The sequence below is a fragment of the Carcharodon carcharias genome, chromosome 24 (assembly GCF_017639515.1).
Source record: "Carcharodon carcharias isolate sCarCar2 chromosome 24, sCarCar2.pri, whole genome shotgun sequence".
Taxonomy (NCBI): Eukaryota; Metazoa; Chordata; class Chondrichthyes; order Lamniformes; family Lamnidae; genus Carcharodon; species Carcharodon carcharias.
The window spans coordinates 6,997,835-7,025,335 of record NC_054490.1 but is presented as its reverse complement, the minus strand read 5'-3'; the positions used below and the strand labels follow the sequence as shown (position 1 = coordinate 7,025,335).

The window sequence follows — 27,501 nt, the reverse complement described above, 5'->3', positions numbered from 1 at the left end:
TGTAAGAAGTGTCCCTGTGTGCAGTGTCCTTCTCTTTCTCTTCCAGTGAGAAGTCAGTCTTTGTAACAAATGTCCCTGTGTGCAGTCTTTCTCTCTCTCTCCCCCAGTAAGAAGTCAGTCTCTGTAAGAAGTGTCCCTGTGTGCAGTGTCTCTTTCTCTCTCCCACTGTGGAGTCAGTCTCTGTAACAAGTGTCCCTGTATGCAGTTTTCACTTTCTCTCTCTCTCTCTCAGTGAGGAGTCAGTTTCTGTAACATGTGTCCTTGTCTGCAGTGTCACTCTCTCTGTGTGGAGTCAATCCCTGTAACAAGTGATCTATGTGCAGTGTCACACTCTATCTCCCAGTGAGGAGTCAATCTCTGTAACAAGAGTCCCTGTGTGCTGTGTCTCTGTCTCTCCCAGTAACAAGTCAGTCCCTGTAACAAATGTCACTGTATGCAGTTTCTCTCTCTCTCTCTCTCTCTCTACCTGTCTGTTTCTCTCTGTCCCAGTGAGGAGTCAGTGTCTGTGACAGGTGTCCCTGTGTGCAGTATCTCACTCTCTCTCCCAGTGTGGAGTCAGTCTCTGTAACAAGTGCCGCTATGTGCAGTGAAAGTCTTACAGTAAGAAGTTAGTCTCTGTAACAAATGTCACTGTATGCAGTATCTCTCTCTTTCTCTTTCTCTGTCTCTCTCTCTGTCTCTCTTTCTCTCTCCCAGTGAGGAGTCAGTTCTGTTGCAAGTGTCCCTCTGTGCAGTGTCTCTGTCTCTCTCCCAGTGAGGAATGAGTCTCTGTAACAAGTGTCCCTGCATGCAGTGTCTCACTCTCTCCCAGTGGGGAGTCAGTTCTGTTGCAAGTGTCCCTCTGTGCAGTGTTTCTGTTTCTCTCCCAGTGCGGAGTCAGTCTCTGTATCAAGGGTCCCTGTGTGCAGTGTCTCTCTCTCAGTAAGAAGTCAGTTTCTGTAACAAGTGTCCCTGTGTGCAGTGTCACACACTCTTGCAATGAGGAGTCTGACTCTGTAACAAGGGACCCTGAGTGCAGTGTGTCTCTCTCTCTCTCTCTCTCTCTCTCTCTCTCAGTAAGAAGTCAGTCTTTGTAACAAGTGTCCCCGTTTGCAGTGTGTCTCTCTCTCTCTCCCAGTAAGGTGCCTGTCTTTGTAATAAGTATCCCTGTATGCAGTGTCCCTCTCTCCCAGTGTGGAGTCAGTTCTGTTGCAAGTATCCCTGTGTGCAGTGTCACACTCTCTCCAGTGAGGGGTCTGTCCCTGTAACATGTGTCCCTGTAAGCAGTTTCTCTCTCTCTCCCAGTGTGGAGTCAGACTCTATATCAAGTGTCCCTGTATGCAGTTCTCTCTGTCTCCCAGTGAGGAGTCAGTCTCTGTAACAAGTGTCCCTGTGTGCAGTGTCTTTCTCTCTCTCTCCCCCAGTAAGAAGTCAGTCTCTGTAACAAGTATTCCCGTGTGCAGTGTCACTGTCTCTCTCACAGTGAGGAGTCAGTCTCTGTAACAAGTGTCCCTGTGTGCACTGTCACTCTCTCTCTCCCAGTGAGGAGTCATTCTCTATAACAAGTATCCCTGTGTGCAGCGTCTCTCTCTCTCTCTCTCTCACTCCTAGTGAGGAGTCAGTCTCTGTAACAAATGTCCTTGTATGCAGTATCTTTCTCTCTCTCTCTCCTTCAGTGAGGAGTCAGTTTCTGTAACAAGTATCCCTGTGTGCAGTGTCTCTCTCTCTCTCTCTCTCTCTCTCTCTCCCAGTGACTGGTCAGTCCCGATGACAAGTGTCTCTGTGTGCAGTGTAATTCTCTCTCCCAGTAAGAAGTCAGTCCCTGTAACAAGAGTGCCTGTGTGCAGTGTAATTCTCTCTTTCCCAGTGACGAGTCAAGCTCTGTAACAAATGTCCCTGTGTGTAGTGTCTTTCTCTCTCTCTCCCCCAGTAAGAAGTCAGTCTCTGTAACAAGTGTCCCCGTGTGCAGTGTCACTGTCTCTCCCCCAGTAAGAAGTCAGTCTCTGTAACAAGTGTCCCTGTATGCAGTGTCACTGTCTCTCTCCCAGTGAGGAGTCAGTCTCTGTAACAAATGTCCCTGTGTACAGTGTCTCTCTCTCTCTCCCCCACTGAGGAGTCAGTCTCTGGAACAACTGTCCCTGTATGCAGTGTCTCTCTCTCTCTGTCTCTGTCTCTCTCTCTCTCTCCCAGTGATGGGTCAGTCCCTGTAACAAGTGTCCATATGCGCAGTGTCAGCCTCTCTCTTCCAGTGAGGGGTCAGTCTCTGCAACAAGGGTCCTTGTGTGCAACATGTCTCTCAGTGAGGAGTCAGTCTCTGTAACAAGTGTCCCTGTGTGCAGTGTCTTTCTCTCTCTCTCTCCCCCAGTAAGAAGTCAGTCTCTGTAACAAGTATTCCCGTGTGCAGTGTCACTGTCTCTCTCACAGTGAGGAGTCAGTCTCTGTAACAAGTGTGCCTGTGTGCACTGTCACTCTCTCTCTCTCCCAGTGAGGAGTCATTCTCTATAACAAGTATCCCTGTGTGCAGCGTCTCTCTCTCTCTCTCTCTCTCTCTCTCTCTCACTCCTAGTGAGGAGTCAGTCTCTAACAAATGTCCTTGTATGCAGTATCTTTCTCTCTCTCTCCTGCAGTGAGGAGTCAGTCTCTGTAACAAATATCCCTGTGTGCAGTCTCTCTCTCTCTCTCTCTCTCTCTCTCTCTCAGTGAGGGGTCAGTCTCTATAACAAGTGTCCCTGTGTGCAGTGTAATTCTCTCTCTCTCTCCCTCCCAGTGACTGGTCAGTCCCTTTGACAAGTGTCTCTGTGTGCAGTGTAATTCTCTCTCCCAGTAAGAAGTCAGTCCCTGTAACAAGTGTCCCTGTGTGCAGTGTAATTCTCTCTTTCCCAGTGACGAGTCAAGCTCTGTAACAAATGTCCCTGTATGCAGTGTCTTTCTCTCTCTCTCCTCTAGTAAGAAGTCAGTCTCTGTAACAAGTGTCCCTGTGTGCAGTTTGTCTCTCCCTTCCAGTAAGGAACCTTTCTCTGTAACAAGCATCCCTGTTTGCAGTGTCACTCTCTCGCTCTCAGTGACGAGTCAGTCCCTGTAACAAGTTTCGCTCTGGGCCTGTTTGTCACTCCCTTTCTCCCAGTGAGGAGTCAGTCTCTGTTACAAGTGTCCCTGTGTGCAGCGTCTCTCTCTTTCTTCCAGTCAGGAGTTAGTTTCTATAACAAATGTCCCTGTGTGCAGTGTCTTTCTCTGTCTGTCTCTCTCTCTCTCATTGAGGAATCAGCCCCTGTATCAAGGGTCCCTGTGTGCAGTGTCTCTGTCTCTCTCTCTCTCACTCCCAGTAAGGATTCAGTCTCTGTAACAAGTGTCCCTGTGTGCATTGTCACGCTCCCTTTCCCAGTAAGAAGTCAGCCTCTATAACCAATGTCCCAATGTGCAGTGTCTTTCTCGCTTTCCCAATAAGAAGTCAGTCTCTGCAACAAATGTCCCTGCGTGCAGTGTCTTTCTCTCTCTCTCTCTGACCCCCAGAATGAAGTCTGTCTCTCCAACAAGTGTCCCTATGTGCAGTGTCACTGTCTCTCTGCCAGTGTGGAGTCAGTCCCTGTAACAAGTGTAGCTGTGTGCAGTGTCTCTTTCTCTCCCAGTGAGTAGTCTGTCTCTGTTACAAGTTTCCCTGTGTGCAGCTTGTCTCTCTCCCAGTAAGGAATCAGTCTCTGTAACAAGTGTCCCTGTTTGCAGTGCCTCTCTCTCTCTCCCATTGAGGAGTCAGTTCTGTAGCAAGTGTCCCTGTGTGCAGTGTCTCTCTCTCTCTCCCAGTGACTGGTCAGTCCCTGTTACAAGTGTCCCTGTATGCAGTGTAATTCTCTCTTTCCCAGTGACGAGTCAAGCTCTGTAACAAATTTCCCTGTGTGCAGTGTCTTTCTCTCTCTCTCCCCCAGTAAGAAGTCAGTCTCTGTAACAAGTGTCCCCGTGTGCAGTGTCTTTCTCTCTTTCCCAGTAAGAAGTCAGTCTCTGTAACAAGTGTCCCTGTGTGCAGCATGTCTCTCTCTCTCTCCCAGTGAGGAGTAAGTCTCTGTAACAAGTATCCCTGTGTGCAGTGTCTCTCTCTCTCTCTCTCTCTCTCTCTCTCCCAGTGAGGGGTCAGTCTCTATAACAAGTGTCCCTGTGTGCAGTGTAATTCTCTCTCTCTCCCAGTGACTGGTCAGTCCCTATGACAAGTGTCTCTGTGTGCAGTGTAATTCTCTCCTAGTAAGAAGTCAGTCCCTGTAACAAGAGTGCCTGTGTGCAGTGTAATTCTCTCTTTCCCAGTGACGAGTCAGTCTCTGTAACAAGTGTCCCTGTATGCAGTGTCACTGTCTCTCTCCCAGTGAGGAGTCAGTCTCTAACAAATGTCCCTGTGTGCAGTGTCTCTCTCTCTCTCTCCCCCACTGAGGAGTCAGTCTCTGGAACAACTGTCCCTGTATGCAGTGTCTCTCTCTCTCTGTCTCTGTCTCTCTCTCTCTCTCCCAGTGAGGGGTCAGGCCCTGTAACAAGTGTCCATATGTGCAGTGTCAGCCTCTCTCTTCCAGTGAGGGGTCAGTCTCTGCAACAAGTGTCCTTGTGTGCAGCATGTCTCTCAGTGAGGAGTCAGTCTCTGTAACAAGTGTCCCTGTGTGCAGAGTCTTTCTCTCTTCCCCAGTAAGAAGTCAGTCTCTGTAACAAGTATTCCCGTGTGCAGTGTCACTGTCTCTCTCCCAGTGAGGAGTCATTCTCTATAACAAGTATCCTTGTGTGCAGAGTCTCTCTCTCTCTCTCTCTCTCTCTCTCACTCCTAGTGAGGAGTCAGTCTCTGTAACAAATGTCCTTGTATGCAGTATCTTTCTCTCTCTCTCTCCTGCAGTGAGGAGTCAGTTTCTGTAACAAGTGTCCCTGTGTGCAGTGTCACTCTCTCTCTCACTCAGTGAGGAGTCAGTCTCTGTAACAAGTATCCCTGTGTGCAGTGTCTCTCTCTCTCTCTCTCTCTCTCTCTCTCTCTCTCAGTGAGGGGTCAGTCTCTATAACAAGTGTCCCTGTGTGCAGTGTAATTCTCTCTCTCTCCCAGTGACTGGTCAGTCCCTATGACAAGTGTCTCTGTGTGCAGTGTAATTCTCTCTCCTAGTAAGAAGTCAGTCCCTGTAACAAGAGTGCCTGTGTGCAGTGTAATTCTCTCTTTCCCAGTGACGAGTCAAGCTCTGTAACAAATGTCCCTGTGTGCAGTGTCTTTCTCTCTCTCTCCCCCAGTAAGAAGTCAGTCTCTGTAACAAGTGTCCCCGTGTGCAGTGTCACTGTCTCTCCCCCAGTAAGAAGTCAGTCTCTGTAACAAGTGTCCCTGTATGCAGTGTCACTGCCTCTCTCCCAGTGAGGAGTCAGTCTCTAACAAATGTCCCTGTGTGCAGTGTCTCTCTCTCTCTCTGTCTCTGTCTCTCTCTCTCTCTCCCAGTGAGGGGTCAGTCCCTGTAACAAGTGTCCATATGTGCAGTGTCAGCCTCTCTCTTCCAGTGAGGGGTCAGTCTCTGCAACAAGTGTCCTTGTGTGCAGCATGTCTCTCAGTGAGGAGTCAGTCTCTGTAACAAGTGTCCCTGTGTGCAGTGTCTTTCTCTCTTCCCCAGTAAGAAGTCAGTCTCTGTAACAAGTATTCCCGTGTGCAGTGTCACTGTCTCTCTCACAGTGAGGAGTCAGTCTCTGTAACAAGTGTCCCTGTGTGCACTGTCACTCTCTCTCTCCCAGTGAGGAGTCATTCTCTATAACAAGTATCCTTGTGTGCAGCGTCTCTCTCTCTCTCTCTCTCTCTCTCTCTCTCTCTCTCTCTCCCCCAGTGAGGAGTCAGTCTCTATAACAAGTGTCCCTGTGTGCAATGTAATTCTCTCTCTCTCTCCCTCCCAGTGACTGGTCAGTCCCTATGACAAGTGTCTCTGTGTGCAGTGTAATTCTCTCTCCCAGTAAGAAGTCAGTCCCGTGTAACAAGTGTCCCTGTGTGCAGTGTAATTCTCTCTTTCCCAGTGACGAGTCAAGCTCTGTAACAAATGTCCCTGTATGCAGTGTCTTTCTCTCTCTCTCCCCCAGTAAGAAGTCAGTCTCTGTAACAAGTGTCCCTGTATGCAGTGTCACTGTCTCTCTCCCAGTGAGGAGTCAGTCTCTGCAACAAGTGTCCCTGTGTGCAGTTTGTCTCTCCCTTCCAGTAAGGAGCCTTTCTCTGTAACAAGCATCCCTGTTTGCAGTGTCACTCTCTCGCTCTCTGTGACGAGTCAGTCCCTGTAACAAGTTTCGCTCTGGGCCTGTTTGTCACTCCCTTTCTCCCAGTGAGGAGTCAGTCTCTGTAACAAGTGTCCCTGTGTGCAGCGTCTCTCTCTTTCTTCCAGTCAGGAGTTAGTTTCTATAACAAATGTCCCTGTGTGCAGTGTCTTTCTCTGTCTGTCTCTCTCTCTCTCATTGAGGAATCAGCCCCTGTATCAAGGGTCCCTGTGTGCAGTGTCTCTGTCTCTCTATCTGTCTCTCTCTCTCACTCCCAGTAAGGATTCAGTCTCTGTAACAAGTGTCCCTGTGTGCATTGTCATGCTCCCTTTCCCAGTAAGAAGTCAGCCTCTATAACCAATGTCCCAATGTGCAGTGTCTTTCTCGCTTTCCCAATAAGAAGTCAGTCTCTGCAACAAATGTCCCTGCGTGCAGTGTCTTTCTCTCTCTCTCTCTGACCCCCAGAATGAAGTCTGTCTCTCCAACAAATGTCCCTATGTGCAGTGTCACTGTCTCTCTGCCAGTGTGGAGTCAGTCCCTGTAACAAGTGTAGCTGTGTGCAGTGTCTCTCCTTCCCATTGAGGAGTCAGTCTCTGTAGCAAGTGTCCCTGTGTGCAATGTCTCTCTCTCTCTCCCAGTGAGTAGTCTGTCTCTGTTACAGGTTTCCCTGTGTGCAGCTTGTCTCTCTCCCAGTAATGAATCAGTCTCTGTAACAAGTGTCCCTGTTTGCAGTGCCTCTCTCTCTCTCCCATTGAGGAGTCAGTTCTGTAGCAAGTGTCCCTGTGTGCAGTGTCTCTCTCTCTCTCTCTCTCTCCCAGTGACTGGTCAGTCCCTGTTACAAGTGTCCCTGTGTGCAGTGTAATTCTCTCTTTCCCAGTGACGAGTCAAGCTCTGTAACAAATTTCCCTGTGTGCAGTGTCTTTCTCTCTCTCTCCCCCAGTAAGAAGTCAGTCTCTGTAACAAGTGTCCCCGTGTGCAGTGTCTTTCTCTCTTTCCCAGTAAGAAGTCAGTCTCTGTAACAAGTGTCCCTGTGTGCAACATGTCTCTCTCTCTCCCAGTGAGGAGTAAGTCTCTGCAACAAGTATTCCTGTGTGCAGTGTCACACTCACTCTCTATCTCTCCCCCAGGGAGGAGTCAGTTTCTGTAACAAGTGTCCCTGTGTGCAGTGTCTTTCTCTCTCTCTCAGTGACGAGTCAGTCCCTGTAACAAGTGTCGCTCTGGGCCTGTGTGTCACTCCCTTTCTCCCAGTGAGGAGTCGGTGTCTGTAACAAGTGTCCCTGTTTGCAGTGCCTCTCTCTCTCTCTCCCCCATTGAGGAGTCAGTTCTGTAGCAAGTGTCCCTGTGTGCACTGTCACTCTCTCTCTCCCAGTGAGGAGTCAATCTCTGTAACAAATGTTCCTGTATGCAGTGTCTCTCTCTCTCTCTGTGTGGAGTCAGCCTCTGTAACAAGTGTCCCTGTGTGCAGTGTCTCTTTCTCTCTCCCATCGTGGAGTCAGTCTCTGTAAGAAGTGTCCCTGTGTGCAGTGTCTTTCTCTTTCTCTCCCAGTGAGGAGTCAGTCTTTGTAACAAATGTCCCTGTGTGCCATCTTTCTCTCTCTCTCTCTCCCCCAGTAAGAAGTCACTCTCTGTAACAATATCCCTGTGTGCAGTGTCTCTCTCTCTCTTTCCCAGCAACGAGTCAAGCTCTGTAACAAATTTCCCTTTGTGCATTGTCTTTCTCTCTCTCTCTCCCCCAGCAAGAAGTCAGTCTCTGTAACAAGTGGGCCTGTGTGCAGTGTCACTGTCTCTCCCCCAGTAAGAAGTCAGTCTCTGGAACAAATGTCCCTGTGTACAGTGTCACTGTCTCTCTCCCAGTGAGGAGTCAGTCTCTGTAACAAGCGTCCTTGTGTGCAGTGTGTCTCTCTCTCCCAGTAAGGAGCCTGTCTCTGTAACAAGTATCGCTGTTTGCAGTGTCTTTCTCTCTCTCTCTCTCTCTCAGTGAGGGGTCAGTCCCTGTATCAAGTATCCCTGTGTGCCAGTGTGCCTCTCTCTCTCTCTTTCTCCCCCAGTGAGGAATCAGCCTCTGTAACAAGTGTGCAGCATCTCTCTCTCACTCCCAATGAGGAGTCAGTCTCTGTAACAAGTATCCCTGTGTGCAGTGTCACACTCACTTTCTCTGTCCCCCATTGAGGAGTCAGTTCTGTACCAAGTGTCCCTGTGTGCAATGTCTCTCTCTCTCCCAGTAAGAAGTCAGTCTCTGTAACAAATGTCCCTGTGTGCAGTGTCTTTTTCTCTCTCTCTCCCCCAGTAAGAAGTCTGTCTCTAAACCAAGTGTCCCTGTGTGCAGCATGTCTCTCTCCCTGTGAGGAATCGGTCCCTATAACAAGTGTCCCCATGTGCAGTGTCTGTCTCTCTCTCTCCCCCAGTGTGGATTCAGTCTCTGTAACAAATGTCCCTGTGTGCAGTGTCTTTCTCTCTCTCTCTGTCCCCCAGTAAGAAGACTGTCTCTGTAACATGTGTCCCTGTTTGCAGTGTGTCTCTCTCTCCCATTCAGGAGCCAGTCTCTGTAACAATATCCCTGTGTGCAGTGTAATTCTCTTTCTCCCCCAGTGAGGGGTCAGTCTCTGTAACAAGTGTCCCTGTGTGCAAATGTCTCTCTCTCTCTCTCTCTCTCTTTCCCTCCCAGTGAGGAGTCGGTCTCTCTAACAAGTGTCCCTGTGTGCATTCTGTGTGTCTCTCTCCCACCACAGGACCTTCCCTCAGCGCTAACCCCCTCCTCAGCGCTGGTCCCCTGGCCCCCCGACAGCGTGGTGAGATTGTTGTGTTCAAAGCTCTGAAATGGGACTTGAGTCCATGAATTTCTGACTCAAAGCTCTACATGCCGCCCACTGCGCCATGACTAACGCTAAAGGCAGATGCTCAGTGCTGGCTGTCCTGCATCTCCGTGTCTCAGTTGCTAAAGTTCCCGCCTTGTTACTTGGGATGGTGATGGTCTGGCTTCATTCTCCGACAAATCAAGCAAATACGTTCCGCTGATGCCACTGTGTTGCTGGCTGAGGCGTGGTGTTTACAACATGCGATGTGAGACTGCAGTACGGTCCAGCCTTGAGGTTAGAGTATCCCGTAAGTTGGTATCTGAGCGCACAGCCCTGCCCCAGTCTATACACTGTCAGATCAGGAGGGTAGGAAACAGATGGTCTTGTGTTTAACTCACGGCTGTTTGGGATTTCCTGCAGTGTGCATTCTGGCCTGTTATGCTGTTATGTCACGTTACACAGTAGCAGCATCGCATCGTGGGGGTCGTGCTATGTGGAGGATATTTGTTACCTGTATCTATTTAACAGTAGCTGCGCAAAAATTAATTGTATGCAAAGCAGTTTGGGCCATTTGAGGGATGTGCTCAGTCACTCTGTAAATGCAAGTTGTGTCTGTCCAAAAACACTGCCTCCCCCACCCCCCCCCTTCCCTCCCGCCCTGTAGTGACTGGGCCCAGCACCTCTAATTAACAGCACAGATGCTGACCTAGATCCTGGGGATTTATTCACACCGCCAGTTGCCAGGAAGAGGATTAAGGATATTGAACCCTGGTTCCCACTGCCATCTTCTCCAACCCTCTTGCTGCAACATGCACAGAGGGGGCAGGTCTCTCTGCCCCTGCCTGTCTGCCTATTTCTACCCCCGTCAGTTAATTGTGACGCGCAGTCACTGTTGATGCTGGCAACCGTGCAGCCGCCAAGTACCGTGGAACCTTAACGACGCAGAAGCAGGCCATTTGGCCCATTCTGCCTCTGCCAGCCCTTTGAAAGAACTATCCATTTGAGTCCTGCACACCCCGGCCATTTCCCCACAACCTTGCAAATCTGTCCTCTTTCAAAAACATGTCCAATTGCTTGTTGAAACTTCCCGTGGTATCTGATTCACCACGTTTTCAGGAAATGCATTCCAGGTCTTAACAATCCTCTCCTGTGTGAAAATGATTCTCCTTATTTCTCCCTCTTTTTTTGCCGATTATTTTAAATCTATAACCTCCACTTACTGTGGGCCCCTCTCCCCCACCGCCCCCCTTGAAGAGGAAACAGTTTCTCTCCCTGCTCGCCTGTCAGTCCTTTATGAATGTGAATGCCTCAGGTAAAAAAAAAACTCACCCTGTCCTCCAAGGGGGTAAAGTCCCAGCTTTCCCAGTCTCTCCACGTTGACCGAAGCCCCTCAGTCCTGAACCCAGTCAGGTCAACCTCCTCTCGCACCCTCTCCAAGGCCCCCGTCTGAGTGTGCGTTGTCTCGAATGGTACCCCCTTGCTTCAGCCGGGGCCTAACCACGGATTTATCAAGGTCCTTGTTTTTGTATTCAGTGCCCCTACTGACGAAACCCATAGTCTTTCTGTATCGCCTCATCGACTTGCCCTGCCATCGTCTGCACACTGCCAGGTCCCGCTGATCTTGGATTCCTACCGCCCTCCCCCCACCCCCCTCAAAATTGTACCTTGTAGCTTATACTGTATTGCCCCTCCGTGTTGTTCCTTGCAAAGTGCGTGACTTCACACTGAGCCGCACCTGCCCTGCCATTGTACAAAACGGTGAGGCCACTGGCTCATTCCTCTTTCTTTCTTTGTCGTTGGGGAGTGAGGAGCAGCAGGGTGGCGGATTCTAGGCTGCCGTCCCACTAGTTCCTCCAGGTCCTTCAACATCCGTCTAATGTGCTGCAGCAGCCAAATTGTGGGGGGGGGGGGGGGGGTGATCCCTTTCAGGACAGCCACCTCTCTGACCGTTTGCCGCCCTTGAGCCGGGCGCCGAGTACCAGGATTGAAGAGGCTGGGTCCTGAAGTTGGTGGGGGGGGGGGTGAAATTGCAGGGGGCTCTGCAATTGGCGCAGGTTAGGAAGAGGAGGAAGAAGTGTGTGTGCCAGGGTCCTAACTCGTGCTGTCAGTGGGCTGTGCACTCGCCGTTGGGGTGAGGAGATTGGGGACTTGAAAACCACTCTAGACACTGGAGCCAGCAATCCAGGCCGACACCCCCTGCAGGCCGGCCCAGAGCGGTGTGGGGGGGACCGTCCTGAGAGAGGGCCGGGCTGGTGGGGGGACAGTCCCGGGGGACTTCCTCAGCACATAGGGGGTCAAGTGGGGGGGTAAACACACACACTGACGAGAGCAAATGCTCACTTCTGAAACAGAGGCTCTCCCAGCACTGGAAGTGGGTGACGGGCAACCTTGGCGATGATATACCAAGTTACCTGGCCCCGGAAAGGCCCACGTTATTGCTGACTGTCTATTCCTATTTGTCCTGTGATTTGACTTTGCCTCGGACCCGCAGCCTGGATGGTTCAGAAAGGCCCGTTCCCCCTGTTGCGTTGTCTTCACAGCAACAAGATCGGTGTGTGTAGCGAGAGCTTGAGAGGCTCAAGGCTCTGTCTGCCCCCTTCCCACCCCACCCCACCCCACCCAAAGCCGGCTTCGCTCTCTTTCGCTTCTTCATCTCTCTGACTCTGTGGTTGAACGGCACGCGTCAGGCGGTGTATTTACCACACCGGTTACGTTGATGCGGCAGGATGGTTAAGGACCCTTCGCCACAACTGATTACTTGTTTATGTTTATAGTGAGCCTAGGACCAGAATCAACAGCACTCCAGAATTCATCCTTCGGACATGGGTGTCGCCGGCAGCAGTTCCTAGTTGCCCTTGAGTGCTTGTAGGCCACTACCTTAAACCTGTTGGCTAGTGGTTTTGACACAAACTGGGTGACAATTCAGAAGCAAGTTAAGAGTTAAGCGCTGTTGGTTCGAGACTGGAGTCACGTACAGGCCCAGACCAGATAAGAACGGCAGATTTCCTTTCCCTGAAGAGACATTAGAGCAAGACTTTTCTTTTTTGGCTATAATTCCCTGCACATCCTTAGCAAATACATAGCAAGGCTCCTCGTCAGCAGAAACGCCCGAATTGAGCTGAGCTGCTTCTGCACAATCTAATGATTCAGCTTGGGAATTTTCTGAGTCATCTGTTCATCTTAAACGAAAACCCTCGCGGGTATCCTGCATTGTATTGGTAAAGACAGATGTGTACTTTGAGCCTCACAGAAACATTGTGAAGCGTTTCATGCTTGGTGGATGATCTTGAAACTGCTGTGCCGTTCCCACAGGTGGCACCGAGACAATTGGCCTTTTGTTCGTGTCGTGCTGAGCTCGGACGCACGGAGAAAGCGCCTGCTCTCCTCTCAGTAGCGGCCATGGGATCTTTGACGTCCCATTGAACGGGCAGATCCAGTGGCCTCAAGTTTAACGTCCTACCCAAAAGATTACACCTCCGACAGCGCAGCGCTCCCCTGAACTGTTGACATCAATCGATTCTGCGCAGTTCTGGGCACCTCGCTCTGACTGCCAGGCATGGCTCAGAGGGGTAACTGTCCCACTCCAGAGACTTTAGTACAAGCTGGGCTAACCCTCCAGAGCAGCACGGAGGGAGGGAGTGCCACTCCACCAGAGAGGCGGGCGGGACGGAGGGAGCGCGGCTGTGTCAGGTGGATGTACAGGATCTCATGGCCGCTCTCGGGAGAACAGTAGGAGTGTTTCCCACAGTCTCATGGCCGATATTTATCCCTGAACTAACATGACTAAAAGCAAATTAGCCAGTTACCATCACATTGCTTGTTGTGGGAGTTTCTGGGCGGAAATTGACGGCCGTGTTTCCTACGTTTTGACAGTGACTTCAAAAAGAAAAACTTACTGTACCTGGGTGTAAGGTGCTTTTGAAGTTGTGAAAGGCACTGTAGAGATGAGCCTTCCTTCAGGAAGGAGGTGATTTATCAGCATGATCATGGGGATGAGAGACTTCAGTTCATGTGGAGGGGACTGGAGAAGCTGAATGTGTTCTACCTAGAGCTGAGGAAGGTTAAAGAGGGATTTAATCGGTTCCCAATGGTGAGTAGAAAGTGGGGGGGGGGGCGGGGGGAACTGTTCCAATGGCAGGGGGTTAAGAACCAGAGGTGAAGGTGAAGAACATTGATGCAGGGAGGTGGCTAAGGCCCAGAATGCGCTGCCCGAGGGTGTAGTGCAGGCCAATTCGAGCATCACTTTCAGAAGGAGAATTGGATCCTTATTAGAAGAGAAAATATTTGCAAGGCCGCCGGGGAAGGTCATGGGTGCGTGGTGAGCTGAGTTGCTCTTGCAGAGACAGAGTTACAGATACTGATGAGCCAAATGGCCCCGTGTGCTGTAATCATTCTTGGACCCTGTTCTGATTTATGAAGCGTTTTGGGTAGAGGAAGTGGGGAGAAAGTGCATCCAGCGGCGGGAGGACCGGAGGGTCAGTAGCTGGAGGACACAGGTTTAAGGTGATTGATAAGAGCCAGAGATCGGGAGATGAGAATTTTTTTTTTTTTGATGTGAACTTCCTTTTGCGCAGCAGGTTGTTGTGACCTGGAATGCACTGACTGATAGGGTGGTGGAAGCTGATTGGATAGTGACTCTTAAAAGGACTGGATTAAAAACTTGAAAAGGAGAAATTTACAGCACTCTGGGGGGTGTGGGTGGGGTGGGGGGGGGGGGAGAGCAGGTGGATAGCTAGCACAGGCACAGTGGGCTGAAGGGCCTCCTCCTGTGCTGCATGATGTGTGTTCCCATCCTAGAGTGGGACCTTTTGAGTAATCGAGTCCCACTTGCTGTTTTGTTTTTTTTTTTCTGTTTCTATTTCCTTTCCCAGAGTGGTGTTTGTATCATGAGTGACATCGGAACAAGCCTTAACGGTTGAGAGCGGTGGCGCTATGCGGGCTGTGGGTGGGGGGGGGGGGTTGGGGGAAGCCAGTTTTTCTAGCTCCTTGCTTGGTTTGTCCCTCTGCCCTGTCCTCCACAAACTGAGAGGCGGCGATCAGCTCAGATAATTGCTCCTGCACCCCGTTGCATCATTAATGCCAGCAGAATAATTGACTTATCTGCTGGCAGACTTTGGAGAAATCTGGGGGAGTAAGGGTTACCCAATACACTGTCAGTGGGGGGGAAGAGAGAACTTGCGGTTCTGAAGCAACAGGAGGACTCCTATTAGCTCCAGTGCGATTGTGGTTAACTGGTCAGTGAAGTCCTTTTGAAGTGCAGTCATGATTGCAGTGTATGAAATATTGACAGCCGATTTGTACACAGCAAGCTCTCTTGAACAGCAATGAGATGATGACCAGATTGCATTATTCTACTTGTTGTTTGTTTTAGACCTAAATAAGGGCAATTATGAGGGCGTGAATGCAGAGCTAGCTAAAGTGAACTGGAAAATTAGGTTAAGGGGTAGGTCAATAGAGATGCAGAGGCAGACGTTTAAGGAAATAATTCGGAATACACAGAATAGACCCATTCCAACGAGAGAGGAAAAAAAACCCAAAGGGAGGGCTCACCAACCGTGGTTAACCAAAAATACTTAATTATGCAAAGCAGAAACAGAGACAGAAATAACCGGAAAAACTCAGCAGGTCTGGCAGCATCGGCGGAGGGGAACTCAGTTGCGGTTTCGAGTCCTCGTGACCCTTCAACAGAACTGAGTAAAAATAGGGAAAGGGGTGAAATATAAGCTGGTTTAAGGGGTTGGGGGTGGGGGGGATGTTTGTTGGGACAAGCAGCCAGTCATAGGTGGAGATAAACAAAAGATGTCACAGACAAAAGAACAAGGAGGTGTTGAAGGTGGTGATATTATCTAAAGGAATGTGCTGATTAAAAGTAGAAAGCAGGACAGACAAGGTACAGATAGCTCTAGTGCGGGTGGGGTGAAGGAATGCTAAAAGGGCTAAAAGTAAAGATACAAGGGGGTGAAAGGTTACCGGGGGTAGGCGGGAATGTGGGATTGAGATTGCAATCAGAACAGTCATGACCTTATTGAATGGTGGAGCAGGCTCGAGGGACCCACTCCTAATTCGTATGTTGATTGAGGGATAATTATTTTGGCAGTTTACACTGGGAGATCTACAGCGATAGGGAGAGTTGTAGGGGCTGGAGGTTACACAGATAGGGAGGGTTGTAGGGGCTGGAGGAGGTTACAGAGATAGGGAGGGTTGTAGGGGCTGGAGGAGGTTACAGAGACAGGAGGGTTTGAGGGGCTGGAGGAGGTTACAGAGATAGGGAGGGTTGTTGGGGCTGGAGGAGGTTACAGAGATAGGGAGAGTTGTAAGGGCTGGAGGAGGTTACAGAGATAGGGAGGGTTGTAGGGGCTGGAGGAGGTTACAGAGATAGGGAGGGTTGTAGGGGCTGGAGGAGGTTACAGAGATAGGGAGGTTTGTAGGGGCTGGAGGAGGTTATAGAGATAGGGAGGTTTGTAGGGACTGGAGGAGGTTACAGAGATAGGGAGAGTTGTAAGGGCTGGAGGAGGTTACAGAGATAGGAGGGTTGTAGGGGCTGGAGGAGGTTACAGAGATAGGGTTGTAGGGGCTGGAGAAGGTTACAGAGATAGGGAGGGGTGTAGGGGCTGGAGGAGTTTACAGAGATAGGGAAGGTTATAGGGGCTGGAGGAAGTTACAGAGATAGGGAGGGTTGTAGGGGCTGGACGAGGTTACAGAGATAGGGAGGTTTGTAGGGACTGGAGGAGGTTACAGAGATAGGGAGAGTTGTAAGGGCTGGAGGAGGTTACAGAGATAGGGAGGGTTGTAGGGGCTGGAGGAGGTTACAGAGATAGGGAGGGTTGTAGGGGCTGGAGGAGGTTACAGAGATAGAGTTGTAGGGGCTGGACGAGGTTACAGAGATAGGGAGGGTTGTCGGGGCTGGACGAGGTTACAGAGATAGGGAGGTGTGTAGGGGCTGGAGGAGGTTACAGAGATACGGAGGGTTTGAGGGGCTGGAAAAGGTTACAGAGATAGGGAGGGTTGTAGGGGCTGGAGGAGTTTACAGAGATAGGGAGGGTTGTAGGGTCTGGAGGAGGTTACAGAGATAGGGAGGGTTGTAGGGGCTGGACGAGGTTACAGAGATAGGGAGGGGTGTAGTGCTGGAGGAGGTTACAGAGATAGGGAGGGTTGTAGGGGCTGGAGGAGGTTACAGAGATAGGGAGGGTTGTTGGGTGCTGGAGGAGGTTCAGAGATACGGGAGGGTTGTTGGGGCTGGAGGAGGTCACAGAGATCGGGAGGGTTGTTGGGGCTGGAGGAGGTTACAGAGATAGGGAGGGTTGTTGGGGCTGGAGGAGGTTACAGAGATACGGAAGGTTTGAGGGGCTGGAGGAGGTCACAGAGATCGGGAGGGTTGTTGGGGCTGGAGGAGGTTACAGAGATAGGGAGGGTTGTAGGTGTGGAGGAGGTGAGAGGGAGTGGTGAATATAATTATGATCATTAAACAGTATGCAGCATCTCATTGACCCGGTTATATGCGTAATCTACCCAGCAGGGAATTAAAACTGGGACCCATCCCCCTCTGTGCCGAGTTAGCTGATCATGGGTCTTACAGGCCTGGGACGGTGAGGGGGAAGAATCTACCAGTGTGTGCTCCTCACTAAGTAACCCCAGAGGGATGGTATCCATCTTAACTCTGTGAACTCTCTTGCCTTCCCCACACTCACTGTGTGCCACCAGCCGACCGATTTCCCTACTGCCAGCCTCAGCTGCATTGGGATACCCCCCCCCCCCCCCCCCCACAGCTCCATCACCTGACTTACTATGTGGCCCAGCAAACTGAGTCTCCTGCTGTGTAAACCAAGGCCTGTCTCCCCTATCCTGTGGATGTAAAGTATCCAACAGCTCCCTTGGTGTCCCTCGACCAACGTTGATTTAAAGAAAGTTCGTCTGATGATTATTGCGTTACCGTTTGCGGCAGCTTGCTGTGTGCACCGTTTCCCATGATACAACAGTGAACCTGCTTTATAAAGCCACTTGTGTGGCTTTGAAACGCTTTGGGAGATGTCTGGAGGTCGTGGAGGATGTAGTGATGTAAGCTGTAACGCAATTCCATAGATGCGCCCTTTCTCTGGCTGACTGTATGTGGAAGCTGGTGCGAGGCCAGCATTGTGACATAGACATAGGGCTCATCCGCAAACATGGGTGGAAACTGCGTTGGGAAATAGCTTGGTGCGTGTGTCATTGGTGAGTCACGAGCCCACGATGGAGCATCTTTTGTGCTCCTGCAGTATCTGTGTGTCCCGTCTCTCTCCCCCCCCCCCCCCCCCCCCCCCCCCCTCAACCTCCTTCGCACTGCTGTGTGGTTCCTTGATGGGTGGCTCGGTGGGAAAACACACTCTCCTGAGTGGGGGATGCTCATGGGGGTTGGGGCTCCCAACCCACTCCAGTGATTTGAGCCCCGTAATCCAAACTGGCACCCCCCCCCCCTTCCAAGTTGGCAGTACTGAGGGAGTGCTGCACTAACACCGTTCGTCAGCAAATATCTTTCATTACTGCGGCCAGCAAATCCCAGCGTTCTGATTTGAGATTTATCTGCGGATGAGGCAACAGCTCCTTGGTAGTTCTTTGCAAATCTCTTAAACCCACAGACCACAACACACAACAAACGAACAAGACAGAAGTGTATGTATAAATAAGAGGCAGAGTCGTGTGTGTTTGCACTGCTGGATTGCCAGGGCGCGGCTCACTACTTAAGTCCCCCTTTAAACACCTTCCAGATTAGCTAGAGATCCACAGTGAAGTTCCCTCCATGTTTCTATTCCTTTCTCCCTCATGTTTTCCCCTTAAATACATCTATGCTGTTTGCCTCGACCACTTCCTGTGGGAGTGAGTTCCACACTCTCAGCACTCCGGGTAAAGAAGTTCCTCCTGAATCCCCCGTTCCATTTATTAGTGATTATCGTACATTGGTGGCCTCTAGAGTGAAACACTGGTGTTGACAGGCCCGACGCTGCTGTGGGTCCCAGCTAAGAGCACTTTGACATGTTGAATTGGTTTCGTGTGGTGTTGGGATGTTTCCTGTTTCCAGCACCCAGTGAAAAGCTCCCACTAAATGTCTCAGTCCCCACCCCTGGCCATCTCCTCCGGTGTCTGTTTTCCCCTTAGGGTCCCTCCAAGCTACTTCTGGCCAGCACACAACAAGGAGCTTATCTCTGTGAGCATCGTCATCTGTTTTACACCAAAGAAAGAATAGGTCCAAGTATGTTTTTTTTTTTGAAGTGATGAAAAACTAGGGAGAGTGGAAGTCCAGCGAGATTTAGGGTTCTGTGTACACGGAGGTACAAAAAGCTCGAAAAGACTCGAGGACTATTAGCCTTTATAATTAGGGAGTTCGAAAATAGGCGGGAGGAAGTTTTATTCCAGCTATACAAGTCCCTGGTTAGACCACATCTGCAACACTGTGTACAGTTCTGGGCACTGCACCTCACCATATATTGACCTTGGAGGGAGCGCAGTGCAGATTCACCAGAATGTTACCAGCACTCCAAGGGTTTGACTGAGGAGAGGCGACGTTAACTAGGCCTGTATTCTCCAGAATAGAGGACATTGATTGAGGTTTTTAGGATTTTGAAAGGAATTGAAAAGGGTAGATAGAGAGAAATGATTTCTGCTTGTTGGGCGGAGGGGGATTGGGGGGCTTCTAGGAAAGGGGGCTGAACCTTCAAATCAGAGCCAGGCCATTCAGGAGAGAAGTTAGACATAAGAACATAAGAAATAGGAGCGGCAGGAGTAGACCATTCAGCCCATCGAGCCTGCTCCACCATTCAGTAACATCATGACTGATCTTGGGCCTCAACTCCCACCTTCCGGCATACTCCCCACATCCTGAGAGTCCAAAGATCTGTCTATCCCGGCCTAAATTACACTCGGTGTTGGAGCATCCACATCCCTCTGGGGTGGAGAATTCCAAGGATTCACAAACCTCCGAGTGAAGAAATTTCTCCTCATCTCTGCCCGAAATGGCCGACCCCCTTATCCTGAGACTGTGCCCCTTTATTCTAGATTCCCCCAGCCGGTCGGGGGGGGGGGGGGGGGGGGGGGGCGCTGGTGGCAAGGAAACAACATCTCCGTCTCTAACCCGTCGAGCCCCTTCAGGACGCTGAACGTTTCAACGAGACGACCTCTCGTTTTTCTAAACCCCAGAGAAACACAGACCCAATATCCTCGACCTCTCCTCACAGGAGAGGCCCTCTCGCCCCAGTGAGCAGCCTAGTGAGCCTTCACTGTGCTGCCTCCAGTGCAAGCACATCCTTCCTTGAATATGGAGACTGAAATTGTGTGCGATATTCTCAGTGTGGTCTCACCAAAACCCTGTACGATTGGAGCAAGGTGACTTTATCCTTGTACTCCAGTCCCCTCTCAATGAAGGCCAACTTGCCACTTGCTTTCCCAATTGCTTGCTGTACCTGCACGCTAACTTTCTGTTCCTCCCGTGAGCATACCCGAGTCCCTCTGAACATCGACATTTACAAGTTTCACAACTTTTAAAAATATATCCTGCTTTTCCTTTCTTACGAACAAGGTAAATAACTTGGCACTTTCCCACCTTGTTACCCACTCACTTAAGCTGCCTAAGTCTCTTTGCAGCCTTAGTGTCCTCCCCACAATTTACCTTTCCACCTAGTTTTCTCATCAGCAAACTTAGATACATTACTCAGCCTCTTCATCCAAGTCAGTGATATAGATTGTATATCGCTGCGGCCCTAGCACTGCTCCTTGCAGCACTCCACTTTTCACAGCCTGCCGATTTGAAAATGTCCCATTTATTCCCACTGTCTGCTCCCTGTCCACTAACATCCTCTATCCACACTCGTATAGCACCCCCAACTCCATGAGACCTTATGTTGTGTATTAACCTTGTGTGTGGCACCTTATTGAATGCCTTTTGGATATCTAAGCATACTCCACTGGTTGAAATCCTACCTAGCAAAAAGGAAGTTGGTTGTGCTTGTTGGAGGTCAATCATCTTAATTCCAGGCCATCACTTCAGGAGTCCCTCAGGGTAGTGTCCTCGGCTGCTTCATCAATGACCTTCCTTCCATCATAAGGTCAGAAGTGGGGATGCTCGCTGATGGTTGCACAATGTTCAGCACCATTCGCGACTCCTCATACTGAAGCAGTCCATGTCCAGGCTTTGGCTGACAAGTGGCAAGTAACATTCACGCCACACAAGTGTCAGGCAATGACCATCTCCAATAAGAGATCTAGCATTGTCCCTTGACATTCAAGGGCATTATCATCACTGAATCTCCCACTATCAACACCCTGGAGGTTACCATTAACCAGAAACTGAACTGGACCAGCTGTATAAATACCATGGTTACAAGAACAGGTCAGAAGCTGGGAATCCTGCAGTGAGGAACTCGCCTCCTATCCCCCAAAGCCTGTCCATTATCTACAACGCACAAGTCAGGTGTGTGATGGGATACTCCCTACTTGCCTGGATGAGTGCAGCTCCCACAACACTCAAGAAGCTCGACACCATCCAGGACAAAGCAGCCCCGCTTGATTGGCCCCCCATCCACAAACATTCACTCCCTACACCACCGACGCACAGTAGCAGCAGTGTGTGTACCATCTACAAGATGCACTGCAGCAACTCACCAAGGCTCCTTCGACAGCACCTTCCAAACCCACCACCTCTACCATCTAGAAGGATAAGGGCAGCAGACACATGGGGAACACCACCATCTGCAAGTTCCCCTCTGAGCCACACACCATCCCGACTTGGAAATACATCGGCCGTTCCTTCATTGTCACTGGGGTCAAAATCCTGGAACTCCCTCCCTAACAGCGCCGTGGGTGTACCTACACCACACGGACAAAACCCTGGAACTCCCTCCCTAACAGCGCCGTGGGTGTACCTACACCACACGGGACAAAATCCTGGAACTCCCTCCCTAACAGCGCTGTGGGTGTACCTACACCACACGGACAAAATCCTGGAACTCCCTCCCTAACAGCACCGTGGGTGTACCTACACCACACGGGGACTGCAGTGGCTCAAGAAGGCAGCTCACCCACCACCTTCTCAAGGGGGCAATTGGGGATGGTCAATAAATGCTGGGCCCAGCCAGCGACACCCACATCCCAACAATGGATTTAAAAAATAAGCTACATGACCTATCGAGCTTGTGCTGGCACTTACGAGAATCCAGACGGTCCCACTCCCCCTGTCCTTCCCCCATAATCATGCAATTATTTCCCTGTCATTAACACAACTGTCTTTGAAAGAATACTGTTGAGTCTTGTTTCCATCACCCTGTCAGACACTGCACTTCAAATCCTAAGCGCTCGTTGCATTTCAAAAGACCAAGTTTTTCCCCACATTACCTCTCACTCGTTGTCCAGTCATGTTAAATTTGTGCCCACGTTGTGAACCTTCAGACAAGGGAATCAGTTCCTTTTTATTTACTGTATCGGAACCTTGCATGATTTCGAACAGCTCGGTCAAATCTCCCTTTAGCCTTTAATGTTCGGAGGAGAACATCCCCAGCTTTTCCAGTCTGTGCGAGTATCCGTAATAACTCCGTCCCTGGAACCATTCTAGAAAAATAAAAGCAAAACACCACTTGAGATCTGAAATCAAAACAGAAAGTGCTGTAAAAACTCAGCTGGCCTGGCTGCGTCTGTGGCGAGAGAAACGAGAGTTAACGTTTTCAGTCCAATATGACTTCTCTTCGGAACTGAAGAGGGGTAGGGATGTGATGGGGGGGTGGGGTGGGGTGGGGTGGGGTGGGGGGGGCGTGAAGGGGCAGGTGGAGCGAAAGAGGCCAGGGATAGGTTGGAGGGCAGAGGAGATTATGTGACAAAAGATGGCATGGAACAGGCAAAAGAGGAGTGCTAATGACCGAGTTAGAGAGAGACAGTGCATTGGTCCAGAGTTAGGTGTGAACAGCAGAATAAAGGTCAGCATCGTCTGAAAGCAAAAAACATGAGAACAAGATGCAGACTGTCTTTTTGGCAGGGTGGCTGGAGGCGGGGGGGGGGGTGTGGGGCACACTCAAGATGGAGGACGGAGTTCATGGTCTGAAGTCGTTGAAATCAACGCTGAGCCCAGAAGGCGGTAAAGTGCTTCATCGGACGATGAGGTGCTGTTCCTCCAGCTTAGTAGGGCTTCGCTGGAACGTTGACAGAAATGTGAGAGCGAGAGGGTGAACTGCAGTGGCGAGCAAGCGGACGGTCCGGGTCCCGCCCGCAGAATGAGCGAACACCCAGTCTTGCGTTTGGCCTCTCCAAGGTAGAGGAAGAGCGTTGCGAGCAGCGAGGACAGTAGACCCCATTGACGAAGTACAGATAAACCGCAGTTTCAGCCGGAAGGAGCGTTTGGGGGGGGGCCTTGGGCAGTGAGGAGGTTAAAGGGGCAGGTGTCCCACCTCCTGCGGTTGCATGGGAAGGTGCTATGAGAAGGGAGTGAGATGTTGGGGTTGATGGGTGAGTGGACCAGGGTGTCCCAGAGGGAACAAACCCTTGTGAATGCTGAGAGGGGAGGGGAAGATGTGTTTGGTGGTGGCATCACGCTGGAGTTGGCGGAAATGGCGGAGGATGATCCTTTGACAATGAAGGCTGATGGGGTGGGAAGGGAGGACGAGGGGGGACCCTATCGTGGTGCTGGGAAGGAGAGGTCGGGTGAGGGAAGAAGTGCAGGGAATGGGTCGAAGAGATTGAGAGATTTCTAGATGTTAAAGATATCAAGGGATATGGGGATAGTGCAGGGAAATGGCACTGAGGTAAGAGAGCTGCAGTAGCAGAGCAGGCTCCTATTTCCTATGTTCCTGTGTCTAAGCATAACGCTGGGGTGTACCTCTACCAGCTGGACTGCAGTGATTCAGGAAGGCAGCTCACCATCACCTTGGGGACAGACAGCAAATGCTGGCCTTACCAGCCACACTCCTTTCCTAGGAAAGAATAATAGAGGGGCCCGACGAATTCTGCTCCACTTTCCTCAGGCAGCTGCTGACACTCGGAGCTGCTCAGCTTTCTGCAGCAGCATTGACATTGTTATTCAGCATCTGGCCTGTGACCCCCCCCCCTCCCCCCACACCCACCCTCCCCAACGTGTTTAACCTCGGGATTCAGCTGTGCCTCCCTCCACCCCCCCCCCCACCCCCCCAACTCCTTGTCCACACTCAGCCCATCCCTCTGTCCCTGCCAGTGTGGGACGTTAGCCAGGCATGTCCTGCCCAACGAGAAACATATAAAAGCAGAAGCCAATCAGACACCAATCAACAGTAAAGTGGCGGAAGGCAAGATTGGCAGTGCCGTATGGCAACACTTGACTCAGCAGTAGAATCATAGACAGATTCAGCACTGAAGGAGGCCGTTTGGTCCACCACACCTACGTCAGCTCTTTGGTAGAACTATCTGGTCAGTCGCCACTCTCCTGCTCTGTGCCCCACAGCGCTGCCAAACTTACCCCTTCAAATCTTTATCCAGTTCCCCTGTTTGAGCGTATCTGTTGAATCTGCTTCCACTGTCCTTTCAGGCAGCGTGCCCCGGATCCCAACAGCTCACTGCGTCAAAAGCGTTTCTCCTCATGGACCCCCACCCTCTGGTTCTTTTACTGATTCTCTTTGATCTGTGTCCCTCTGGCTACTGACCCTCCCGCCACCGGAAACCGTTTCTCCCTGTTTACACCACCAAACATGGTCACGATGTCTGAACACCAGAGGTGCGCTTAGAGTGACTGCCCTTGGCGTCAAGAGGGCATCTGACTTGCCATCCAGTTACTTTCGAAATGCAGGCGTTCAAGGAAAATAAAGTGCAGCCCTGGTTTGCGTAGTAAGATCCCTCCACAACAAATGAGTTGAGTCAATCTGATTTTGATGACAGTTGGGAGAGGAATGTTGACGCAGGGCAACGTGTTCCTTGCAGTAGTGCCTGCAGGATCTTTTACATGCATGGTTCAAATGATACCACCCTGACAGTGCAGCACCCCCTCAGTGCTGACCCTGTGACAGGAGAGCTGCACTGTCGGAGGGTCAGTACGGAGGGAGAGCCGCACTGTCGGAAGGTCAGTACTGAGGGAGTGCCGCACTGTCGGAGGGTCTGTACTGAGGGAGAGCCGCACTGTCGGAGGGTCAGTACTGAGGGAGCACCGCACTGTCGGAGGGTCAGTACTGAGGGAGCGCCGCACTGTCGGAGGGACAGTACTGAGGGAGCGCCGCACTGTCGGAGGGTCAGTACTGAGGGAGCGCCGCACTGTCGGAGGCGCTGTATTTTGGAGTGAAATGTTGAACTGAGGTCCCATTTGCCTCAGAAGATGGTTATTGGCAGAGTGGGGGTTGGGTAATGTGGTGCTCTTCTGCCTGGTGTCCTGGGCCCAGTATTTATCGCTCAGCCAAGCTCCTACAAAGAAGTACAGATGATCCAGTTGTTATCACATTTGGCCTTTGCCTGAGCTTTCTGACCACGAGTTGACTGCCATATTTGCCTACATGACAACCCGCATTAAAAGCTCCTTCCTGTTTCTGAAGAGCTTTGGGGCATACTGTAGTGTTGTAATAACGGGAGCTCCTCCTTGACCATGTGAATAGCAAGCCTGTGACAGATGGTTATTGTGCTGTGACTTTAATGCCTTTGTCTGTCTGCCTCTCTTTCTCTCACAGGTGCCCATGGCTCAGCCAGGCCTTTTCCCCTGCCATTCCCATCTACAATGTGATTATCTTCCTCTTTGTGCTGGCAAACTTCAGCATGGCCACGTTTATGGACCCTGGCATCTTCCCACGAGGTGAGTCTCTGCGCCATCGTTTTCCCCGTGCGTGATATTTACCGGCTCTGGCAGGTGCTGCTTGTCTGACACGCGAGCCAAAGGGTTAAATTCCGAGGGCAGATGTGCAGAATTGAAGGGGTGGAACTGAAAAAGGAGCTTGAGATGATTAAAGGAGTTGATCGTTTCTCCGTGTTGGATCTGTTCCCTCTGGTGAGGAGTCAGTCAGTCCAGAACAAGAGGGCAGAAGCTTAAAGTGAGAGCCAGGCCATTCAGGGGTGATGGCATGAAGCACTTCTTCACACAGTAGTGGAAATCTGGAACTCTCTACCCGCCACCCCAATGAAAAAGAAGCTACTGAGACCAAGCACATTCGGAAATTTTAAAACTGAGATCGATAGATTTTTGTTAGTCAAGGATATTAGGGATTATGGAACCAAGACAATCTGATGGAGTTGAGGACCGGATCAACCATGATCTAATTAAATAGTGGGTAGGGCTCAAGGGGGCTGAATGGGGCCTCCTCCTGCTCCTGTGTAACAGGCTCGAGGAGGAGGGGGCTGAATGGGGCCTCCTCCTGTTCCTGTGTAACAGGCTCGAGTAGGAGGGCTGAATGGGGCCTCCTCCTGTTCCTGTGTAACAGGCTCAAGGAGGAGGGGGGCTGAATGGGGCCGCCTCCTGTCCCTGTGTAACAGGCTCGAGGAGGAAGGGTCTGAATGGGGCCTCCTCCTGTTCCTGTGTAACAGGCTCGAGGAGGAGGGGGGCTGAATGGGGCCGCCTCCTGTCCCTGTGTAACAGGCTCGAGGAGGAGGGGGGCTGAATGGGGCCTCCTCCTGTCCCTGTGTAACAGGCTCGAGGAGGAGGGGGCTGAATGGGGCCTCCTCCTGTTCCTGTGTAGCAGGCTTGAGGAGGTGGGGGGCTGAATGGGGCCTCCTCCATCTCCTGTGTAACAGGCTCGAGGAGGGGTGCTGAATGGGGCCTCCTCCTGTTCCTGTGTAACAGGCTCGATGAGGGGGCTGAATGGGGCCTCCTGTTCCTGTGTAACAGGCTCGAGGAGGGGGGGCTGAATGGGGCCTCCTCCTGTCCGTGTGTAACAGGCTCGAGGAGGGGGGCTGAATGGGGCCTCCTCCTATTCCTGTGTAACAGGCTCGAGGAGGGGGCTGGATGGGGCCTCCTCCTGTCCGTGTGTAACAGGCTTGAGGAGGGGGCTGAATGGGGCCTTCTCCTGTCCCTGTCTAACAGGCTCGAGCAAGGGGGAGCTGAATGGGGCCTCCTCCTGTTCCTGTGTAACAGGCTCGAGGAGGGGGCTGAATGGGGCCTCCTCCTGTACATGTATAACAGGCTCGAGGAGGGGGGCTGAATGGGGCCTCCTCCTGTTCCTGTATAACAGGCTCGAGGAGGGGGGCTGAATGGGGCCTCCTCCTGTTGCTGTGTAACAGGCTCGAGGGGGGGGTGGCTGAATGGGGCCTCCTCCTGTTCCTGTGTAACAGGCTCGAGGTAGGGGCTGAATGGGGCCTCCTCCTGTTCCTGTGTAACAGGCTCGAGGAGGGGGGGCTGAATGGAGCCTCCTCCTGTCCCTGTGTAACAGGCTCGAGTAGGAGGGCTGAATGGGGCCTCCTCCTGTTCCTGTGTAACAGGCTCGAGGAGGAGTGGGGCTGAATGGGGCCGCCTCCTGTCCCTGTGTAACAGGCTCGAGGAGGAGGGGGACTGAATGAGGCCTCCTCCTGTCCCTGTGTAACAGGCTCGAGGAGGAGGGGGGCTGAATCGGGCCGCCTCCTGTCCCTGTGTAACAGGCTCGAGGAGGAGGGGGGCTGAATCGGGCCGCCTCCTGTCCCTGTGTAACAGGCTCGAGGAGGAGGGGGACTGAATGAGGCCTCCTCCTGTCCCTGTGTAACAGGCTCGAGGAGGAGGGGGGCTGAATGGGGCCGCCTCCTGTCCCTGTGTAACAGGCTCGAGGAGGAGGGGGGCTGAATCGGGCCGCCTCCTGTCCCTGTGTAACAGGCTCGAGGAGGAGGGGGGCTGAATGGGGCCGCCTCCTGTCCCTGTGTAACAGGCTCGAGGAGGAGGGGGGCTGAATGGGGCCTCCTCCTGTTCCTGTGTAACAGGCTCGAGGAGGGGGCTGAATGGGGCCTCCTCCTGTCCCTGTGTAACAGGCTCGAGTAGGAGGGCTGAATGGGGCCTCCTGTTCCTGTGTAACAGGCTCGAGGAGGAGTGGGGCTGAATGGGGCCGCCTCCTGTCCCTGTGTAACAGGCTCGAGGAGGAGGGGGACTGAATGAGGCCTCCTCCTGTCCCTGTGTAACAGGCTCGAGGAGGAGGGGGGCTGAATCGGGCCGCCTCCTGTCCCTGTGTAACAGGCTCGAGGAGGAGGGGGGCTGAATGGGGCCGCCTCCTGTCCCTGTGTAACAGGCTCGAGGAGGAGGGGGGCTGAATGGGGCCGCCTCCTGTCCCTGTGTAACAGGCTCGAGGAGGAGGGGGGCTGAATGGGGCCGCCTCCTGTTCCTTTGTAACAGGCTCGAGGAGGAGTGGGGGCTGAATGGGGCCTCCTCCTGTTCCTGTGTAACAGGCTCGAGGAGGAGGGGGGCTGAATGGGGCCTCCTCCTGTTCCTGTGTAACAGGCTCGAGGAGGAGGGGGGCTGAATGGGGCCTCCTCCTGTTCCTGTGTAACAGGCTCGAGGAGGGGGCTGAATGGGGCCTCCTCCTGTTCCTGTGTAACAGGCTCGAGGAGGGGGCTGAATGGGGCCTCCTCCTGTCCCTGTGTAACA

General features: G+C 51.8%; 1 protein-coding gene across 1 annotated transcript in view; it reads left to right on the top strand.

The window, feature by feature from the left end:
* The window catches only part of LOC121269412 (palmitoyltransferase ZDHHC5-like), a 215,017-nt gene that overhangs the window by 12,737 nt on the left and 174,779 nt on the right, over nucleotides 1–27,501 (top strand). The window contains exon 2 of the mRNA XM_041174026.1: nucleotides 24,638–24,759. Coding sequence (XP_041029960.1) covers nucleotides 24,638–24,759 — 122 coding nt within the window. The remainder of the gene's footprint in view (nucleotides 1–24,637; nucleotides 24,760–27,501) is intronic.